At 40.7% G+C, this 19,278-nt stretch overlaps 1 protein-coding gene across 1 annotated transcript in view; it reads right to left on the bottom strand.

The window, feature by feature from the left end:
- Positions 1 to 19,278, bottom strand: part of PTPRO (protein tyrosine phosphatase receptor type O) — a 66,771-nt gene that overhangs the window by 19,037 nt on the left and 28,456 nt on the right. Inside the window, exons 11-16 of the mRNA XM_075141712.1 lie at positions 16,804 to 16,955; positions 14,075 to 14,195; positions 10,053 to 10,192; positions 7,283 to 7,415; positions 5,782 to 5,902; positions 3,756 to 3,824 (exon numbers count right to left, since the gene is read on the bottom strand). Of these exons, the coding sequence (XP_074997813.1) occupies positions 3,756 to 3,824; positions 5,782 to 5,902; positions 7,283 to 7,415; positions 10,053 to 10,192; positions 14,075 to 14,195; positions 16,804 to 16,955 (736 nt within the window). The remainder of the gene's footprint in view (positions 1 to 3,755; positions 3,825 to 5,781; positions 5,903 to 7,282; positions 7,416 to 10,052; positions 10,193 to 14,074; positions 14,196 to 16,803; positions 16,956 to 19,278) is intronic.

Genomic DNA, 19,278 nt, shown 5'->3' with positions numbered 1-19,278 from the left:
AACTAGATGAAGCAGGGTAGCAAATACTTTGATACCCACATCCTCTCCAATCAATGTTCTAGTACAAGAAAATTATATCTTCAAAAGCTTTGACCCATTTGAAAACAAAGGTATCACACATTTTTCATGTAATAGAAATTAACATTGTTTACACATTGCATATGGAAAAACAAGTAAATCACTTACCAAGGATTAATATAAAATGCCAAAAGATAATCAGTCCAAAGGCATGAGGGTAGCAGAGTTAGGAAAGCAAATACACTTCTACGCCTGTGAGCATTAATAAATAACATACATAAAGATGAAAAAGTGAGGAGAGTTAGTAAGACAAACAGAAATCAGGAGATCAGCAAATTCTATTTTAAAAATCAGCTAAACCCATAAAGCCTTCCTCTTACTTACATCATAAGAATATTATTAGCATCCATAGAATTTGTACTCCTCAAACTGACACCCTATGCAGGATTTTCAGCTAGCCAACATAAAATTCTATATGATCAAAATAAATGTGTTTTATGGTATTGATTCAGGCCTGTTATTCTAAATCAATGTTAATTAATACACTGGCAGATTTTGAGAGTAAAATGTGTTTGAAAATTTCATCCACAGGTTTATGGTCATTACATAGATGGTGCTAAGTCTATTTTCTGATGTTTTGAGATGTTTCAGGACAGACATAGTTTGTTTTTACCATGTACAACTATGATAATTTCCCACGTTTCCTCCTGCAAGAGATCCTGTGGATGTCAGAACATCTGTATCAGAGATAAATTCAGACCGTTCCAATATCTCTTAATACCCTCTATTGAGTCATATTTCTGCAAACATCCATATAACATTTTGCAGAGTCTCATTTTTAAGTGTTTTAAATTCTCTCCTAGGTTTTCAGCAAAACATTATTTGAACTTCTTCTAACTGTGGTTTCTATGAGTAACTATTCACAGCAGGTTTCATTGTGGCTAAAGGAAATTTGAGTACAAAATCATTCTGAACTTCTGTATTTGCAACCTGTTTACCAGATTCTGCTATGCATTAATCCAGGAAACTCACTCAGGCCTGATCTACCTACTGGTGGACTGGGTTACAGGTACTTTGCAAATGCGAAAAACTCATGAAACTTAAACAAAAATTGCCCCAGTAGCAGGATTTCTTGCCAAATACACCCTCAGTGTGTTTTTTCCGCCATCAGAAAATCTGCTGTCCTAAAAGCAATACCATCTTTCTGCAACTGTTCTAAAGAGGAACCACAAAGTGAAATTCCCTTTTTCAGTACACTTGGCTCTTATGACGTCGGTAGATACTGTGTTTTCCCTGATAAGCAAGTCACATCAAATGTAATCATCTCTAATATTAATCTTCCAACCAGTGGTGGAAAACTTCTGCCCACGCAGTGAAAACTCCAAGTTATGCTTTAATGCGTTTTGCTGCTGAAGAGAAAATGGGCAGCGCAGTTTCTGCAGGGCACCTTCCCCAGGCGTTGGTAGGGATTGTGTGGGTCAGCCAGAAGTGGGAGCCCTTCCTAGTTAATCATATGCCATAGTGGTTGCAGCATCAGGGCCTTAGGGTTTCTATGGGACTGGACTAAGGATGAAATTTGGTTTTCCATAAGCAGATCTCTGGTGCCACAGAGAGGTTTTCATTAGGCTTAGATTTGATGATGTTGCTGGAATACTCCTCTTTCCTTTGGGAAACTCCAGGTGAGGTTTTGCCTCAAAACTTCCTTTTGCCTACAGAGGCAGAAGCAATTATTCAAGCCTGGGTCTTCTTTCATCATCATGAGAAATTTCCACACTTCATCAAATCACAGGCTAACGTGCTTGCAGACCTACTTATATTGTTCAGAGATTAGGAACTCCGCCATCTAAACCAATTGATTTCATTCAATATATGAAAAATAAGTAATTGCCCAAAAAATACAATATTGTTTTCCTGGAATTATATAGTCTTTCAGTCAGCTCAGGTGTACTGAACAATTTTATTTAATTAAAAGAAAGAGATGCAGATATTGCTCAAATCCTGAAAACTCTGCTGAGCTGAGGGTATGGGATGGGATATACCCATAGCTCCCTTACTAGGTTCCCTGGAATGACCCCAAGCAAAATGGGTTTCTTAATTCTTCCACCTGTCTTTAGGGCCGTATTTTCCATTTGGCTGCGTGGATGGACAATGAATCTGCTCTTGACATTAGACAACAGAGACACACAAAACAAGATATCTTTACTAACTCTCAGAGAAGTCAGGACTGTAAGATTAGGGCACACTGCCTTCAGTTACCAAAAATTTGTGGAGATATTAAGCAGGAGTATTTGTCCCAATTTATATTTTTATAACATAATTTATGTATGTATACATATATGCATATACACACATATATATACACACACACACATACATACACATATACTAAATCAAACAACCTTTACTTTCACATCCAAACCTATTAATTAATTCCCCTTCCCATAAAAAAGCCTTTTATGGTTTTAATAACATCTGTTGCTAGTTTAATCATTTGATTCAAGCTTGAATATCTAATTAACATGAGTGTTTGATCTTCTGCCTTCTTTACCATTAATACAGTCCAAGCAAGAGAAGCTGAAAGAGAGATTAGTTTGTACTGCATACAGCTGGCTGCTATTAAAGCTAAACCAAGCAAGTGACGCTTGTTTAATATCCAGTTAATTAGCAGCACAGTGAGGTATTGACAAGATTTGCTGGGCTTGTTAGTTCAGTTTGCATGCTTGTTGGCAAAAGGCTTGTTGTGGTGCAGTGTCCATCCATTTAATCCCATCCTTGCTGGCAGGCTGCGTCCTATGAGATCATGGAAGCAGTTCCCTGTGCACCAACTCCTCTTTCCAACTTCTTGGCTGTCAACAAAGCTGACCAGGGGTGTAAAACCAGGGCGCATATTTTTTTCTCCCTACATACTGGAATGCGGCTGACAGTATGCTTTTAAATATCTGTGTTTGGACTTCTTGAAAGATAAGAGGTTTTTTTCAGAGATTGCTAATAACAAAACAGTAAACCTTGAGTCAGTCATTAGCACCCATTTGATTATTAAAATAGGAATGGACATGACCACACTGGTGCCAGTCAGGTAGCTCTCAGAGCCCTTTTGCTTCTATAAAAGCTAATCCTACAGACTTTCTTTGTTCAAATACTTCTCTTCAGCTGACGGTGTCAGTGATGGCTTGGAGTCCACAGTGAGTGCCTGCAACTCCTGTAGTTGGTTTTCTAGACTAGCAAGAATATGGTTTTTTTTTCGAGTCTTTTCAACAGCACTGAGCATTAAGTTACAGTAAACATTTGAGTTGGCTTGTCCTTGTCTTGCAATGCAAGGAAAATTTAATTACTGGCACTGCATGAAGACAGTTGCTAATTGGTCATCTACAGGCAAGCTTACTTCTGGATGTAAATGTATCTCTATGGAAGTGCTAATGGATTTATAGATCAAGTTGCTACACTTGTGTTATTTTAGGAAATATGTCTGTAAGAGAAAGGAAGAAAAACATCCTCCCAAAACACATCTATGCAACTTGGTTGACATGTATATACATCATTCCCTACTAAAAATAGCAGGTGACAGAATACATAGTCTTGAGTCATCATTCAAGAAATAAAATACTAAAATAACAGTTATAGTAGTTTTATCTTATAAAAAGATGACATAAAAAATAAGCACTTAAGATTAAAGATTATATTTGCCAACAAGCAGAGATGGGAAAAACATAATTAAAAGCTTTTCTTCAAACACTCACCAATTATAGGGAAGCTTTCCATCTCTCTCTAAAGATGCAAAATTGACAAAGGTTCCAGCCCCACACTCCCTGTTTCAGGAAGACCATTGGGTACAAAGTTACCATTTTTGGATTCACAACACTTGCAATGACGTTGATTTAACAGAGAACTCTCGGAGTTGCGAAGAAGTGCTGAAGACTCACATCTGTGACTAGGTCTGTGATAATCTGTGATAAACATAACTGAAGTCCCTTAACATAGTCGTCAAAACCCAATAAAGGTTCAACACCACCTGAGAACAGGTTTCCTAATGATGCTTAAAAAGAGTGAAACAAGGGAGAAGTTGCTAATAAATATCGCAAATAGGCCTCGTCTTCTGTCCAGATTTGGGCTTTCTATAGTCTGGCACTAGCACTAGATGCTGGCCTCCATACACATGCTAAATATTTGTCTTTCTATACTAAATATTCATTGTCCCAACTCTAAGGAGAAGATATATAATTGTCTCCATTTGACAGGATCATGGTAATTTTGAGTTCACAAAATAATTGTGGAAAAGGCCTGAATTTCCTGAATAACATTCCAGTGAATTTATCACAAGTCCATTATAAACTGACTTGACTATTTTCGATTCCTTGATTTAAACAAACAATTGCTTGCAGCTTCTTACTGGATTTACTTTTTTAATTTCCTTCTGGGGTTTTTATCTTCTGTGGCTAGAAGCAGTGATGAAGAGAAAAAGGAAAAGCTTTGGGCTGCCTGCACAGTAATTAAATAGGAAAGAGAATTAATTTAGCTGGCATTTTTCACAGAGCCAGTTACATGTAAAAGGACAAACCACACAATGTTCACTGAAAGAGATAGCCTGCAAAATATGTGTGATGGGGTCATCTGTTGCACAGAATACACAGCGAAGACATGACACATAAAATGCAGTGTCTGCTAGGTAGCCAAGTGCAAGATTCTTCACATACGTTCTTTTACATGAAATCATTTCCTTTCTTGACACAGGACAGTAAATTAATATAAAACATATTACATAGATTATAAAAGGATGAAGACTCCAGGCCACTTCCAAAACCAACAGGTGAGCCACATATCGAGGGTTTGGAAAAACTTCCACAGTTCACTCAGGCCATAGCATAACCTACATTAAAGTGAACTGTTACGGGTAAGAGCTCAAGGAAAAGGAAATTGAATTTCAATATTCAGGAACAAATGATTGGTGCAGATAGCTGAAGGAACCGCAGGTTCTGTAAAAAAAAGATTTACTCCTACAAGATAATTCTTCCCTTCATCTGTATGACACAACAAATTGGGTTCATTAATGTTATAGGACCTGAGATCCCTTCTGGATTTGTGGGTCTCAGTGTATATTTGGCTGCATCCTGACTGCATAGAAAGACAAGATCCAGGTGAGCCCATATGCTCTTTCCCATGCTGCAGTTCCCATAGGAAGGAAGCCCGTATGAATGCAGAATTTGGACAACTGGAAGACCGGGATTTGGGGGCAGACTGGGAAATGCTCTAGAGAGAGACTCTCAGGGCCCTGGGCACATCCTCCCTCATCCTAGGGGTTTGGCTGCCACGGCTCAGGCCTTACGTGGCCTCTGAAATGCAGCATCCTGGACCTGATGAAAAACCATCTTATCTGTTGATATGGAAAATCTCCTGTTCCAAACCATATAAAAGATTTGCAAAGCATCTTGATGCCCTGCTTATGCCCAGTTGTCTCAGACCCTAATTATCCTTTAGGTTCCTGACACAACACTTTTGTAAAAAGTGATTGCACTTCTTATAGACCCAATCTTGCAAAGCTCAAAATGAGACAAAGGTTGAGGCTTATAACTCAGGTCAGGGATGAAAGTAGATAGAGGGAGAAGACATGCTACTCCTAAACAGCAGCAAGACAACTATTTTGAAGGTATCCTGTTCACAAGCATCTTGAGCAGCACCCGTGCACACAAGCATCCTCATTTGCAACTATTGTCATAATGTGTTTGCTGTTGTCTGAAATTTTTGGAATTAGCATAAATCTGGACTTACCTGGCCATTTGTAGATGTTTTCTCCTGAGTACAACAAGAGTCACCAGCAGCAGCCCAATCAGAAGGATACTTAGGATGGCTAACACTGAGATTACCACTACGTTGGGATTCATCTCGGTGACTGTACATACAAAGAAGGACTCTTGGTTATTCAATTCAGAAGCGCTGGCAGTTTGGTTTTTTTTTTCCCTGAATGTTGATAGTGTTATTTTTCTGAACTGATCTCATTCAGCCTGGAGTGTTACAGAGAGAAAAATCTACCGCTAGGGATAAAGGGAGGTTTTGACTAGTTATTGCTCATAAAATTTCTGTGGGGAAATGACTTCACTCTGGCATTTTGTTAAACTTTGGCATGTTCTGATTTTCTTTTCCTTTTTAACTGACATTCATAACACAAGAGAAAAAGGTGAAGGAAATATAAAATACAGATATTCATCATCATCTAAGTCTCCAAAGCACATTTCAACTCTGAAGTTGTTCTTCAACAATAATCAATACCTTTCCTAACCCAAAAGCAAAATAACAGGCTGAGGCTCTGCAATATACTGGGATGAAATTGATTGAATTACTTTGGCAAATAAATTTTAACAAAATATTCTTTTTAAATAAGAGCTGGAATCAACATTTAATAACAAAACCTTGATTTATTTTTGTTGCATATTACATGCTTATCGACTGTACTACTATGAGAGCAGATATCTTGTTCTGCTCATTATATGAGAAACCCTCTCTGCTTGACTTGCTGAGAATAACTTTACATCCAGAGTTGTCTAGAGAAGCATTTTTTAGTTTAAAAATCATAGAGATTTTTAAGTTAAGTATCAGACACTGAACTCCAGCATGGAGTGGTGTATGATGTATAGGACCAGTGACTAAAGCTACACAACTCCCTAACTAAGCAGAGGTGGCACTGATCATTCTGAAAGGGAGATTTTAAAGAAAAGTCCGGTGCTCTGGGCAGTTCAACACTGACATTTTTTCTTCAGAGCCGTACAGAGTCAGGCTTCATGACGTGCCCAGGAAGCCCCCATCAGGAGCTATCCCTTCGGGGTGTGACTGCTAAAGATCCTGCAGTGGCCCTTCTCCTCCTCTCTCACCCTATCTCCACTTCTTCACTGAAAGCAGAAAGTGATTGTTTCCCTTAGCAGCTTATAAATGTGATTTTCCTCTTGTTTGGGCTTGGCTGAGAAGACATTTTTCTCCATAAATGTCATCAGGCAGTACCCTGATGTTCAGTCTTGACACCACAAACTAGGTCCCTGATTTCTAAAACCCAGTAGAGAACTGAGCCTCTAGTTTATATTTTTCCAAGTCAACTCTCCCAGTGGGGATTTTTCTAAGAACTTTTTAAAGCTGCTTCCCCATCCCATCCACATCTGGCATCCTTTCCATGATACAAACAACCCCTGGGGCCAGCATTACAGAGAGCAGCTTTAGAAAGCAAGGAGAAACAGATGTTGTAGCTGGAGGAGGAAGAAGAAAGCAGGGAAGTGCTGCTTACCCATGGTGGAAACCGCAATGAAAGTGGGGATGCTGGGGCTATTGTGGCTGAAGGTGGTCACACTGCAGTTGTAGGAAGTGGCAGGGGTCAGGCTAGAAATGGTCACTACGTGTGAAGAGACAGTGACAGGTTCCTGCAGACATGGGGAAAAATACACAAAAGTTTGTCTCTCCTGTAAACGCAAGAGCACAAATGGGTGCTCCCCTCTCCACCCCTACGTTTGACCAGGTAAAGTCGGATCTAGCGAAAGCAACCAGCACTTCAAAACTCAGGGAAGGTAACCAAGGCCTGCCCTTGAAAATAGGCAGGTAGTCTGGCAGAAGAGGGGAGAGGAACAGGGGTGAAAACTGCAGCAGGAACAGCCCAGAGCACCCCAGGGAGCCCCAGGGCCCCTTGGGCAGGGCAGAGGGTGCCTTGCAGGGGGTTGGTCAGGCACATGCATGGTGGGGGAAGGTGCTACGACCCCCAGGACATCCCCAGAGGTGGGCAGAGCTCATGAGCTCTGGTTACTAAGCCATATAGGCAGGAGGAAAATAAAGTTATTTTTATTGAAAGTGTGGCCAAGGTAGTCACAGTCTCTGCACCCTCGTATGAATATGTGTCATCTCTACCCCTGAGGCAGTTCCTCTGGACGTGAAGAATTATGAGCCTTTCACATGGCCAAGGTGAAAAACAAAGCTAGAGCAAAGCTTTTGGGTAATAACTGTGATCAGGTACCTCACACCTCAGTTTTTCTTAGTAGTAGAAACTCTTTACATAACATTTTAATACAATGTTTTAATTACTATGTCCCTGGTAAACAATATTGTGTTTCATAAATGTTGATATGGCAAAAGAAAACAAATACAACGTATGCATTGACTTAAAGATATAGGTCCTCAGAAGGTTTTCTGTACTCTCCAACAAAACCAAGGGTGGGTTGCAGATGCGAAAATAGGGACACTGAGCCAGTGGTTTAGAAAGGGAACAAGAAGTTTTATGAATGAACTCGCTCCGGATGGGATGTGCAAGATGCTGTATAACAAGTCCCAAGCACTGGATTTTTGCAGTGGCCTATTGTCATTCATGGGCTCCTTCTAGACTAGCAAGGGTTCCTGTTGCAGTGCAATTCTGAGGTATGTCACACAGATGAAATCAGATGTACATGAGTGTAAGGGAGGGGACTTTTATTCCCTGAGCTGAAAGGAGGGGCCACAGTTTGGCAATTGAACTTGGTTGGATGTTTTCCATTTTCCCCTCTGGGAAATTTAAATCAGTCAAGCAAAACCCAAGATGTTCAAATCTGGAAAGCTGTTGCTTTTCATTTTGCTGATTTAAAAATGGAGGAAAGGGACAAAAATGTTCATGTAATTAGCACGGAAAATCACAAGTAAAGAATTTTCACCAGTCTAATGGGAAAGCATCCCTTTTTACAGTTCAAAAAGGAGCCATTCTCCTTTTTTCATAGAGACAGAAAAGAGAGTGATGAATCTAATGAGAGGTGAGCTGACAACCTCTGTGCATTTCCAGTGCCAGATGTTCATATAAACAAAAAAGACACCCCCTGAAGCTCCTGCCAAATGGAGCAGTCTTTTCCTGATGTTCTTAAAACAGATCTGCTCTGCACTAAAGCTGCAAATCCTGTGGTACCTTCCTTGCCTGATTACACCATTATTTTGAATCTCTGCTAAGTGGATAATGTTTTCACAATCTTTAGCTACTCACTGTGAAAAAGCAGGAATCTAGATGTGGAACCCAAACTATCCAAAAGATTAAAGTGCATTTAAACATTTGGTTTTTTTCCTTTAGTCAGTGCCCTTCTCAATTTAAAAAGAATATTAAATAATTCAAACTAGTCTTCCATAGGATTAAAGAGTGTATATGTCTCTTTTGGGATAATCAGTGGTCTGAGTGGGTTATTTTTTATTTTTTTCTGAATGATTCCCCATTATGTGTGACAGTCCACATGAAAGAATGATGTTTCATGGCATGTAATCACAGTGATTCACTATACCATCAGCTAAATCACAAAGTAAGCCTCATATGTTGCACAGCATTGAATGTCAAGGAATTAAAACTGCTACTGCTCTATTCTTCACTGAACGTTACCAGTCTAAACACTCAGATATTCAGGTGGCCTCTGAGCACAGGCACCTAACTGGACAGAGAGAAAAGGAGGTTCATTTGTGAGACTGAGAAGGTGGGTCTTGTAGGAAATACCCTAAGAGACAAAATGCCTGAGAAGCAGCTACATTTGCAGCATAAAGGTACTCTTTGAATAAGCAGTTCTCAAAATCAGAAATAAAGCAAGCCAGAAATAATTAAATGCTGTATAAAAGATCTCATGGCATCTAAATATGTCTTATCAAGCTACCGGACCATTTTTCCCTTCCTCTCCATTGACATTCCCTTAGTTTTGTGGCCTTTTAGGTTTTGCATGGTATATTGGAGCGATTTTCATGACTAGCCGAAGACTGACACCCTGTTGGATGCACTTAGCTTCTGTCCAACCAGTTACAATTTCACCAATAAGACAGAAGCCAATTTGAATATTGCAAAATAATGAAATATTTTAGTATTTGAAATGCTTTAGTAGTTTAGCTTTTAAAGGTTTAATTCTGAACCACCTTACCACATTGGTTTAACGATATTACCTGTGTCCTGAGCATAAAATGTCATTGGGCTTTATACACACAAATGCTAATCAGCAGACAACAAACCAGAAAGATGTAAGGCCCAGTCTCAGTTTCAGAGATGAAGAGCAGAAACCAAAGAAGAGACACTTACATACCTGGACTTTTGTTTCCTGACCAGATCCAGCCTGCTGGCAGTAGACTTCAAAGAAATCAGCCACTCCTTCTTCCACCCACAGCAGAGTCACGGAGGTCTGAGTCTTGTTGACAGCAAACAGTGATTTTGGAGGGGCTGGTTCTGGTTAAGAGAAAAATCTCCTTTTATTAAGCTTATCGTTAAGTTTCCAGACCACTGAGAAGAGGAAGCCTCGAACTAAAACGAAAGCAATGCCTGATGCCCTTCTATCTTTCATTTCCTTCAGATAAAGCCTGCCAATGTAAAGCCCTGCCTCTCATGATGATAAACTACCACTGTAAAATGGGAAGATGATGAAGTGTCTTGGTTTTTCTTCTCTATTTAAACTGTTCTCTATTTGGACAGTTGGATAATTACTTCACTTCCCTTTTCAGCAGAGCCCTTGTTTGAGGATGATCAGCGTGTTTTATTAATAGAATGATGTTAACAGAAGCTCTTTCGGGAGAAGATGGCTGTCCACCTGTTAAGCCACACTTCTGGCCTGAGAAAGCTTTGCTTCACAAGGCCTTCCCCAGGAGATGATAAAGAAGCAGCTTCCTACAAGCGAAGGCCGTCTAGGTTCATTTAATCATAGCAGAGGAAATATTTAGTCAATTAGCAGTTTAAAAAAAACTCTTGTAGGCTGTTTTTTTTTTCTAGGCTAACATGTAAGGGCCATTGGGTCTGCACTCATTTTAGTTAGCTGCAGGAGTTTTCTCTCCTCACCAAAGGCAGAGGTCCAGATTTTGGGGGTCTTCTGCCAAGTAACTTGCGATAGGACAAGAGGAAATGGCCTCAAGTTGCGCCAAGGGAGGTTTAGATTGGACATTAGGAGAAATTTCTTTACTGAAAGAGTGGTCAGGCCTTGGAACAGGCTGCCCAGGGAAGTGGTGGAGTCACCATCCCTGGAAGTATTTAAAAGACGTGTAGATGAGGCCCTTAGGGACATGGTTTAGTGGGCATGGTGTGTTGGGTTGACGGTTGGACACGATGAACTTAGAGGTCTTTTCCAACCTGTATGATTCTATGATTCTATTGCTTTGTTTTTCATGGCTATTGTGCTGGATGAACTGGCAATGGGCAAACATATACAAGGGACTGAGGTTCCTACGTGGAGAGGAGCAGACCCTGTGACAGGAGGACTATTGCGGGTCTCCTGGGAGAGATGGCATCAGAGATACTGTGAAACACAGACAAGGGTCTGCACCCAGCGCCCCCGGTCCCGTGTGGGGTGGCCTCGGCTGTCCCCTCCGGGGCCACCTCCCCACCCGCGGACCCGCGTGGCTGGGCATGCAGCGGCCCGCAGGAGACCACGCTGACCTCCAGTGGAGGCCACCCCTCACTGCAACCCCACCTGAACGAACCTGGAGTACGGAAAGCACAGGAGAACAGGAGGCGAAACCCTGAGGAGCAGGGAGAGCAGCAAAAAGCCTAGGCAATGGTGTTAAGACAAGATGTGCTTTTTTTCCCAAGATTATTTAAAAACCAAGGCTTGATCCTGATTTTCAACCTGAAGACCTCACACAACTGGCAATCCCTAGCTTTCAATGCCTCGGGCATCCTGGGCCCCTTTGGTTTGCCTTCAGAGAGTGCAAAGTTTGGGTTATACATTTCCAAGCTGTTCTCCAGAGTTTTCACATTTCCTAACCTATGGATGTTTAATAAGAGTGGTCATTCTCAAACAATGACCTGATTCCAGGATCCTGACACACTACATACACTGTGCTACGTACGACAACATTTTGCTCTTATTTTTTCCCTTCACAAATAATTTGTTATTCTCATTCTGTGAGATGCTGTCACGGGAGCCTGGGCGTGATGTGTAAGATTCACCCCAAAAAAACTTGGCACAAAGGACTTGCTCAAGTTGTTATAGACATTTTGGAGACATATCTGATCCTCAGACAATCAGATCAGTGTTCTAGGGTCGGAGGCTGCCAAGATTATATTGGCATTAGGGAGAGCATTGAGGAAAGCAGGGTAGGGACTGAGGCATATTCACGTGGCTTCTTCTGTGTCACGGGGATTGTGGTGCACATGTTGTCCCAGAACTACATAGGGAAGCGTCCCTCTCCCTTAATTACACCCATATATCTGCTCTTGGATTCAGAAACACATTCCATCCTTCGCTCCAGGTAAAAAATGGCCTCAATTAAAACATGAGTTTTGCATTTGGGCATCATCCCAAGCAAATCCTCCTTTTGCCTCCAGCAAATGGCTTGATTTTTCTGCAAGTGGAAAGTTGCCAGGATGAAGCAAACATCATGGAGGGAAGAACATTTGGCAGGAATGCTTAAGTGACTGCCAAGTGCTGAGTCGTCTATCACTTACAGTCAGTTCCCACTACTGCTAATTACAACTCCCATACAACACTCTCTGTTCTCTTCAGAAACAGAGAGAAGGAAAACCTCTGGTAAAATATCCTTACTATTGTCTATTCAAAGAGCAAACAGCATAAAGAAAAAACAAAAACAAAAACCCAAACCAACAAAAAACCCACACCCAGAAGTCTACAAGTGATTTATCAAAACGGAATTCATTCCACCTTCTCTTTGTTGTCAATGGAAGAGCAAGAGCAAAATAACAATACCGGTGCAATAAGAGCCTGCCTGTCCATAAGCAAAGAACAAGAAGATACAAGTAGGCTGCAGGGTGTACAACATGAATAATACATGGCACTTGTGGACCTGTCTGAAAGATAAAGCTAGTTGATATTTTGAAAAACTCCACTGAAATATTTGGACAATTGTAGTGGGGAGATATACTCACCCTCACACATCCACCCACTCAATCCTGAGAACGAAGAGTTACACGCATGTAACTCCGTGCACAGCCACAGGGCATGGGGAAAACAGTGGACAGGACTTGCATAGGGAAGAGGAAAATCCATGGAATTTGTCTACATCTTTCAAATATTCCCTTTGGTGAAAAGACCTGGTAGAACTTCAGATTCTTATGGCTGTACTGCTTGCCCCAGAACTGTTAAGAGATTTGAGTAAGAGCTATTGAGAAAGACAAATAGACAATGATTGCTTCAAGACCTCTAATTCAATTAGAAGTTATGGAGTCCTTTAAATTCACTTCTTTCACTGTCACTCGGGAAAGTTTTATTACGCGTGTAGAGAAGATAATCCAGTTTGAAATTACTAACTCTTCTTTACCGACCTTCACAGTGGAGTTAATGCCTGTAAAAGCAGTTAGGCACGCTTGAAAATTTCACAGTTTTAGGTACCTAGGGCTCAACAATTCTATGTGCGTGCAAAAGCGCAGTAAAATCTCTTAAGGTATAATGGCGTAGTGTCCAGTCTTCCTCACAGGTAAAGGAAGATGTTAGGCAGAAAGTTATATTTTAAAGTCCTACCTAAAGGATGAAGTTCTTAAGTCTTTTTTTGTTTCTTTGAGTAGATTACACATATTTCTCTTATAATGATGCTGGGATCCACAGCCATGAATCTGATTGGTTTTTATACAGTACTGTCATTGATTTGTATTTAAGGGTACATTTTTGGTATTGGAAGACTATGGAGATGTCCAGGGAGAAAGGAGAGAGGAAACCAGACCAGGTGGCAGAGTGCAGACCCAGAAATTGGCTTGTCAAAACCAAGGAAGGTTCTGCTTTGTATTGAAAAGTTCAGCTGTGAAGCCTGAGTTGCTGTTCCCAAACCTGCCTGTGTTCGAGACCTCAGGGAAGCAAATACGAAGCAGAGTTGTTCTCCCAGTGAAGCGTTAAGCGATTTCCACTCTCCTACTTCCACATACAGTCAGATTCTGCCACTCTTGCTCCTCTTGAGTAACACTATTCTAGGAGAGTAGCTTCACATAGGGGAATGAGACAATCTTCAGAGCAAGGTAAGGTGAAAACTACAGCTTTGCAGAAGAAATGCGGTCACAGGTACAGGTCACAGGTACAGGTACGAGGAAGATGCTGAATCTGCTGACACAGTTACTTTTACAGTCAAATGAGAGAAGGACTGAGTTTATAATTTACAAACAAGCATTTCTTACCCAATTTCACAAGCTGGGGCAGGGAAGTGTTGCTGCCTCTTTCAGTACAAGCAGTCACTGAAAGATTGTAAATGTCCCCTGGAGGCAAGCTCAACACTGCAGTCATCACATTGCGTGTTACCTACAATAATTACAGACACCAACTGTTAAATATGACCTAAAACAGATATCCTTCTTGTAAAATTAATCTGGTCACTTGATATACTACAATCATCACAGCAGATGTCTTCTGCATACTCTAGACTTGTTACATGAACCAGTTCCCACTGACACCAACTGTGGAAAGCCGTAATGCTCGGCAGAATATCACAATGCAGAGAGAAGACAATCTTAGGCCGTATTTTCTGTATGACCAGTGAAAATCTAAGCAAGAAGGAAAATCTCCCTCACACCCATGAGAGTACTCTCACATCTAGATTTTTCCAGTTGTGCAAAATGCTAACCGAACTATGTATTTGAGTCTATTGCAATGTTAGAGGAATTTAAATCAGATCAGATATCTCTAAGAATAGTACACAGGACACATATAGGCAAGCCTTTATCTATCCTAAGAACCTGCAAACTAAATCCAGCTGGGCAAGACTAACACCTACCTGGAGACCTGTTGGCTTGACAATAGACCTCAGGGTGTCTGACTTGCAGTCATCTGCAAGTTTGAAACCAGATATGATCCAAAACTGAGCTGAGCTTCAAAAGATTGTGAATAACTTCTTCCCGTTATTTTAGGGATGAGTAAGCTCCCCATTTCTCCAGGGTCATGGAGAAGGACACAGAACTCAGATACCGCAACACACTGTTTTCAGAGCATCTACAAAGAGCATATTCAGGAATCTCATACTGGTTTTCATAGTCACTTAATTTTCGGACTGAAGTTTTCATTTCCAAGAGGGATAGACCGTTCTGAACAAAGACTAACAGGACTATGCACATTATTTTCATCACTTCTCTAAAAACTGACCAACTTCTACAGAGTCTTGGGGAGTAAACAAATAGTAGGAAGAAAAAGTCATCATTGCCTGATAGTGTTACCTATTTATTTTAATAATGCCACAAGAAAAACAACCATAATAACAATCTTAATAAATCAGATAAAGAGATTACAATATAGTATGATTTTTAAAGGAAACCATTTCTGAAAGTGACTAACAGAGCTTAGGTACAACCTTAGCACAGGTACACCCTGAGGCCTGCAAGCCTGTACCCATATTTACGAATATGAGCAGGACCATAGAAGTTATCTATAAAGAGGTTGTTGCAGGAATTTCCTAAAGAATACTTTATGGGTTCCCTTGTCCTAAAAATAATATAAAGACAAACATTTCTAAAGACATTCCTAAAGTTTTGAAGTTTTATTTGCAGATATACTCTGTTGTAGACACCTTCTAGTCTTAATCTTTTGTTTAATCTAAAATTACATATTCAATATTCATTTTAATTTAATTTCATATTCAATGTTTATTTTATATTTATTTAATCTAAAATTTTCATATTCAATGAAGTGGAATGGCACAGGAATCAGATTTTTCCTGGAAGAATAATAACCTTACAGAGAACACGATTTTGGAAGGAAGAGAGGAATATCACAGCACAATTTTTTTAGAATTCAATTGTTAGAATATTTTATTTGTAGGAAAAAAATTAAAATGTGGAGTTTTCTTCCTCATTTGAAAAAAAGATCCAAATATTGAAAGTTCCTGCTATTCAGAAATGTTATGTTTTTGAACAGTTGTACTAATCACGTAATTAGATTCATGCTGCAACAAGCTCCAGATGGGTGCACTCTTGCAGCCACTAGGAATCCAATGAAAGCTAGGGTGCTCCATAAAAACCCAAATGAAAATTGCTGATGAATTTGCACTTACGCTGAAAATCCACTTCCAATTCAGCATCGGCTGAGTCTTCAGCTGTAGAAGGGAAACCTTTCCCTCAAAAAGGACCAGACACTTTCTCCCTATCAGTGATTAAAAGATCAATAGTGGTGTAGAAGACCACAGGCTGTATGAAGCTACATTGCTGGCTGTTTACATTCCCGCACCACTATTTCAAACACCTCTCACTGTATGTCCAGGGGCTTCTCTTTTGCTTCAGGTTAAACATGCGTCTCAGTACCCTGCAGCAGCATGACTTTAACCCACAATTGGAAACACCAGATTTCTCTTTCTAAGTGATTTTTAAATATGCGCAAAGAGTTCAAGAGAATGTGCCAAGAACACATCTTAACATCTGGCAAGATTTCTAAGAAGTGCACACATTCTGGGTGAAATCCTCATCCCATCAGTTAGTGGAACTTGTATCCAAACAGAAAATAAAAAACACATAATTTATAAGGCTGTCTGTTTGATAAAGTCAGCAAATGGGAAGTGATTGTACCTGGCCTGAATGAACTACCAGTAGTGTAGTCTGGTTATTATTAAATAGAAATTGAAAAGACCATATCTGTTCACTAAAAAATACCCTTTATGTTTTACTGTCTGCAGCTCATAAATTTATAAGCTATTTTTAAATTTTCGCCTAAATTGTCAACACTTGGATCGCCATAGAATCATTTTGTCCACCGGCTGTTTTGAGAGCTTCAGTCTTTGGAAATGCATGCTAACACTGTGAAATAACTTTAACTGATCAGGATTCTATCAATCTTAATCAACTTGCTTAAACTTTGTGATACAAAGTTATCAACTCAGCAAAAAAAATAAAGAGAGATGAGCGACACCTTTCCCACTCATACTTACACTCTTCCTGATTTTTTTCTTTCCTTCTGCAATGACCATCCAATGTAGCATCCTGGAATGAGAAAGGTCAGCACCATCTCCTCCATAGGTCCACGTGACGTACAAAAGGTGGTTGTAATATTCTATGGAGGTAATCTCGGGTGCCACTGGTGCTGAAGGAAGAAGGCAAATGTATTACAGAGTCTAACACAGTTGATTACCAAGTCTAATAATAAACTTCTGCCAAAGGATACTGTTGGGAAGAGAGTATCACAAAGATAGCCGGAAAATATTAGTAAAAGCATCTGCACTTGAGGGCTAGCTGAAAGAAACGAAAACTGGCTTTAATCTGGGAGATATTTGGAACAAAAATACATTTCTGTTTGCAAACTTTCAGTTAAAAAAAAAAATCATGAAGCTACTGGCTGATACAAACCATATTTTGAGTCAACATTTATAAATGGAATTCAAAGACAAGTTAAAAACCTCAGATATTGCTTCACTCTGTTATAGCACTGAAAAGAAATGACAATCAGTGAGAAATAAAGAAGAATTGTCACACTGAATAATTTGGATAGTTTTTCCACAGGAAAAAAAAATCTTCTCTTCACTAGGCTTGCATCTTCCTAGGAGGAAAAGCTCCAAACCTGCAGTTTTCCAAAGAACATCTTTTTGCATGAAAAGTTATTTGTTCCCAGGGTGAAAGTCCCACCACCACAGAAGGCAGCTGTCAGCTGACAGCCATCTAAGCACCAAGTGTCTGGTCTATAGGCATATGGTAGCTACATTATTAGGTGTTAGGTGAAGCAGCTGTTGTCCCTCCTCTTCCCAGCTCCTGCCCGGCACTATCCCCTGCGCTGCACAGCTCAGACTGCCCCGCCGCAGCCCCGTCAGCCCGTTCGATGGCTTGTCTTGCGCTGGGGTTGCCAGCAAAGCCTTGGCTCCTTGTGCAGTCCAAGAAGAAAGATAGCAACCTCCAGAGCAACTTCTCTCCTCCTAAAATAGGTACTTAAGATGAGTAAGAGAATTAGCTCCTGGAGGTGCCTCTCTATTTATTGCAGAGGGAGTATAGCTGATCAGCTCACCTTGATTGCCTGATTTGTAGGTGCAGGTCCCCAGTTAGGATTTAAGTTAAAACTTGGTGGAGACCCAAAAGTGAAAGTCAACGACTAGTAAAGATCATAACCCCCTCTCAAAGTGATAACAATGAGATAATCTGGATAAAATAGGGAAGTGTATGAATCTGTGTGCTTGGCAGATTCTAAAGGAGCGCCATAGGGAAAACGATACGGACTGATTGATGTTCCTCTGGACAAGCCCCGTTGAGTCCAGTGTGTTCGTGCAAGGGCAGCTGCTGCCCGGCGAGAGGACCCTTCCCACTGCCAGAGCCCTGGGTGCCAGCACAGCTGCGGGTCCCTGCAGCCGAGATGAAACGCAGGGTGGACCCGGAGCTCGGGTCTGTTTGAAGGGGCCACAAGATGTCACTGCTGCTTTCACGAAGGCTTCTATGACTTTTGCATCGAGACACTTGTTAGAGAACAGATTTACTGAAGTAATCGCTGAGGAAGGCAGCAAATATAATGCACAGACAATTTAGAGCCATTTAGAAACGTTTAGTAAGACTATTCTCTCAAATTAATCTTGAAAATGTCCTTTTATGCTGTTGAGAGCAAGCAACCTTATTTAGTATAAAATCTTTAAAGTAATGCTTCTTTTAATTTCTGTAGTTCCCAGTCCGTCCCTACACAAGGGTTGTGTATTCCTTACAATTTAAGGTCACAACTGGCATGAATCTTATACACTAATAATAATTTCCTCCTATACCTAAATATTGATGACATGCTTTCCCTCTTAATGTGCACACAGCTGTTTCCTTTAGGTATCTGGCAACAAACATCCACGATATGTGAAACGAGACTAAGGGCCAGGGCTTGCACGATCGACTCCCCCAGCACCACGTTCCACCGGGAGCTGAGTGGCCCAGAAAGGCTGTAGGAAGTGACATCCCGCTGCTGACCTGGCCCGAAGTGAGAGCTGAAAGCATCCCTGGGACCAATAGACAGCAGCTTTACAACAAGGACAGACGTGGTGGTAGTCACCAACACCAACAGTCTGTCTTTCTTACCCTTTTTGCTTCTCCAAAGCTGAAAGCATTCTCATTGTAAAAGAAAATGGTGGTGGTCTAAAGTGCCCTTGCTTATGATTGCTTTAAATCCAGCTGTTTACAGCAGGTGGCATTAAAAACTCATTAGTCACCACAGCAACACTGGCAGCACCACAATCTCTCCCTGCGTTAAAACAACAGCGTGCAACTCTTGCTGCAGGAGCCCCAGAGAACAAATGCTGTTTCTGATAAGTCTCTGGGATCCCCCATTCTCTTGGGGACATCTGACCAGTTGTCATGGGAGAGATCTATATATCATCTGGTCTCTTCTAATACCCTTTCCTTCCAGGTACTGCAGTTCAGTAAAGCCCCAGCCTAGCTATAGAATCCAC

Source organism: Calonectris borealis, chromosome 1 (assembly GCF_964195595.1).
Source record: "Calonectris borealis chromosome 1, bCalBor7.hap1.2, whole genome shotgun sequence".
In the NCBI taxonomy this organism is placed as follows: Eukaryota; Metazoa; Chordata; class Aves; order Procellariiformes; family Procellariidae; genus Calonectris; species Calonectris borealis.
This window is presented reverse-complemented; position numbering and strand designations above follow the sequence as displayed.